The sequence below is a fragment of the Micropterus dolomieu genome, linkage group LG02, assembly GCF_021292245.1.
Source record: "Micropterus dolomieu isolate WLL.071019.BEF.003 ecotype Adirondacks linkage group LG02, ASM2129224v1, whole genome shotgun sequence".
Taxonomy (NCBI): Eukaryota; Metazoa; Chordata; class Actinopteri; order Centrarchiformes; family Centrarchidae; genus Micropterus; species Micropterus dolomieu.
In genome coordinates, this window is record NC_060151.1 from 4,414,354 (window position 1) to 4,417,996 (window position 3,643).

The 3,643-nt window shown below is 42.6% G+C and overlaps 1 protein-coding gene across 2 annotated transcripts in view; it reads left to right on the forward strand.

Moving 5' to 3' along the window:
- Positions 1-2,199, forward strand: part of LOC123984195 (histone H1-like) — an 8,457-nt gene extending 6,258 nt beyond the window's left edge. Inside the window, exons 2-3 of one of the 2 annotated variants that reach the window (XM_046070961.1) lie at positions 131-460; positions 1,895-2,199. In XM_046070961.1, the coding sequence (XP_045926917.1) occupies positions 131-460; positions 1,895-1,945 (381 nt within the window). In that variant the 3' untranslated portion in view covers positions 1,946-2,199. Of the gene's footprint in view, positions 1-37; positions 461-1,894 lie in introns of both variants that reach the window. The other variant, XM_046070952.1, reaches the window with a different exon arrangement.
- The last annotated feature ends 1,444 nt before the right edge of the window (positions 2,200-3,643 follow it).

The following is a 3,643-nucleotide window of genomic DNA, read 5'->3' on the forward strand; positions in this document are numbered from 1 at the left end:
CACCGAAAACCTCTGCGAGTCCAAGGAGCGCAAGGGGGTTTCTCTGGCGGCCATTAAAAAGGTTCTGGCCGCCAAAGGCGTGGATGTGCCGAAAGCAAACAAGCGCATCAACACCGCCGTGACTAAGCTGGTGACCGGAGGAACCCTGGGACAGACTAAAGGCACCGGGGCCTCCGGCTCCTTCAAGCTCGCCAAGGAGCCCAAAGCCGACAAACCTGCGAAGAAGGTGGTGAAGAAGAAAACTCCCGTTAAAGCCAAGAAGCCCGCAGCCAAGAAAGTTACAGCCGCCAAGAAACCTGCAGCCAAGAAGCCAGCAGCAAAGAAAGTAGCAGCCAAGAAGTCCCCGAAGAAGGCGCCGGCGAAGAAAGCTGTTAAAAAGCCCGTAGCGAAGAGCCCCAAGAAGAAGACTCCCGTTAAAAAGGCCAAAGCGGCGAAGAAGCCCGCTGCCAAGAAAGCCCCGGTAAAGAAAACCGCAGCCAAGAAGTCCAAGAAGTGAAGCGGCTCCTAATCCAGCACTCAGTGCGCCAAAGGTTCTTTTAAGAACCACCACAGCTTCCATAAAGAGCGTTTCCTCGTTATTATTACAACGACATATGATTACATTCCCAAGTAACCGCCTACCATATAGGCTAATCTTATAATATAGCCTAACGTTACTGCAACATGCACAAAACACTGATATAACATACTGTGACAGTATTAATATATATATTAATATATCATGCTATAATATTTCCTTATTTCAAAGGCCAGCTGTGTTTTATATATTTCTATATTAACACACTGAAATTAGGCATTTCCTATTTTTTTTTATTGGGAGTAAAATGCTTAACATGGCTACATTGGGTTTAATTTGTACATCAGGAGGTTGTTCTGAAGGGTCAGGCTAAAACCCACAGCGCCTGGAGCTTTTTTTTTATCAGTTGTTAGACCAACAAGATGTTATTTTTACGCTAGAGTTTATTAACATCCAATTTAGAAGGAATTCTGTACAGACAATTAAAATATAGGATGCATTTGGAATTAGAGTATAGAAGTTGATTGATATATATGGATTATAGATTTGATTAAATGATGGTTATGTGGTATTGGCATGATACATGACAACTAAATGTAATAAACCTTCAGTTCTTCAAACACAGCTTTACTGTTTGGTATTAAGAGAAACAAACGACCTTCACTTTCTGTTCGGTTTAAAGTACTAAAGTAAATGTACTAATTTTGCTAGATTATCAGCCTACTGTTACTTTAGTAATTTCAGTAAAATGTTGATACTCATCAACAATCATTGAACAATGGCTCCATCTAGTGGATAAACTCCAGTGTTAATGTTAATGGACCTTTTGAATTTGACTTGAATAAAAATGTATTTGCTTATTATTAGGCTGCAAAAACACAATGAATTGTGGGGTTTAAATATTCAAATATTAAGAGTATGTTTTTACATTTATTTGTGTTAATGAAGAGAGTAGAGCTACATCTTCTAAAATATGACTGCTAATTCTTCAATATAATTGACTGGCCTATAGGCTGTAAAATGGTAATAATAATAAAAAATAATAATAATAAACTGCTGTGTGTTTTTATATTATTATTATTATTATTATTTATATTTGCTCATGTTTTTTGATGTGAATGTATTTCTCTGTCTGTATAAGTGGTCATACCTTACTGCTTATGGATGACTAGTGTTCTTAAATATTACTGGCAAATCCTGGAGAGACTGATTATCATGTCTTGTCTCATCTCATGAGCAAAGTAATTTAGGCTACTAAATTTCCTACTTTATTCTGTTAAGAATACTTGAACCTGAGGAAACTTGTGTACAGAATGGGAATATTCTGTCATGAATATGACTTAAACTTTAATATTTATTTCTGTTGTATTTCTGCAGAAACCAGCTACACGAAGACAAGTTCACCAAGCTAAATTAAACTCTGTTTAATTGTCTTGTGCTCTGCTGTGCATCCATTCCAATAAAGTGCAGAGAATGAATACTGGGGTCAACTGCATTCTAACAGATGTACCGGACTGAATGATCAACACAAGAGTCAGTACAGTCTTCCAATTTAGTGCTAGATTATTGTATTAGAGAAATCAAGGACAACTTTACATTCTAGTTCTCCTTCTTTATTTGGTTAACTTGTGTATTGTTGTTTTCTGGGTGTTTTCTGTATATTAAATATGGCACTTTCATTCTTTCATTTGTGGAGCCATCACTCTTTTTCAATATGACAAACAGATGAACATGTTTTATTTCCTTGGATCTTTCCCCATATTTGATACTACTATAAATTTGATATAGTGTTGTTTTATAAGTTTAATAAATGTTGTGTAGCTTAAGTGACCCCTGCCCCTGCTGTGCATTAAATGTGTATGTTTGTCTGCAGTTCAACATTTAATGATATTGAACCGTGGTTGAAACCTTAATATTAGTTGCAATAACATGTAGAGTGAGAAATGAAGTTTGTACGATGTTCAGCTGTGCTGATGTCTCTGTGTAGCGTCCTAATGAAAAATTAAAACCTAACTGAGGTCCAAAAACTACAAATTATTATCTACAAATATACATTTAAACTACATTGTTACCAATTGTTAAATAAACAAACAAAAGCAATGTAACAAATAAATGATGCAAACTATGCTAGCATGAAACACAGCTTTAATGATAAACTTTTAAAGTTTCTACAGGCCTAAGATAACTAGTTCTATTTCGTATAGGCTTCGCCCTCTAAGAGCTGTCGCTATTGCGTTCATCCCCGCGCGCATGCGCAGTCCTGAAGATTTCTTTCCCGCCCATGTGCCGTGCACGGGCCTCTCTCAGGTCCGCAATTTAGGTATATAATACCGGCGAGACCAGAGATCTGCTCCCCTTTTTTCTTCAGCGCTGCATAGCAGTCATTTCGGAGAGCAGAGTAGCATCTAAAGAGCAAATTTCCTGACTAAAGAGCTTTTCCTATGGCTAGTCACCGCTCTACCGTTGAGGTCCGCCGCTCGGAAGGAGTCTGCCTCTGCCCGTCCTGCCACGCCGGCTACATCATGGGGTTTGATCTCCACGCCCGCTGCGAGACCTGCCTCGGTCCCCAGCACGCTGGCCTGGCTCTGACTCCCCGGGCCTCGTGCCCCTACTGCGCACAGCTGCCCGTGGAGGAGAAGCGACGGCTGGTCGACGCCTTCGCGGCCCTACAGGAGGAGGAGGACGACGATGCTAGCTGGGCTAAGCCAGTTAGCTTCACGGCGGACCTCGCCGGCGGGACTGCCGGCGATGCAGGGCTCGAGTCCTCTGACTCTGCTCCCTCCATTGCTGGCTCCCCGCCAGGCTCTCCCCTCTTCCCACTGGAAGACCTGGAGTTTGACTTGGAGTTGGATAAGAAGGCGGCGTCGCTAGCTCCTGCTCCACTTCCGCCTTCCAGCTTGCCGTCCTGCGGGGCTCTCTTCCGGGATCTCCCCGACATAATAAAGACGGCTGCTGAGCGCAAGGGCGTGCCGATGCCTGCTGAGCCTCCTGCACCTGCTCCTAGCGCCATGCTCGGCGACATCTACCAGCCAGAGCAAGCGTCCAGACAAGTTCCTGTGTGGCCCCCTTTTCCCACCGCTTCAGCCTTTTCTCTCCGAAGCGGGGGCCGAGCCTGGGAAGCTGAAG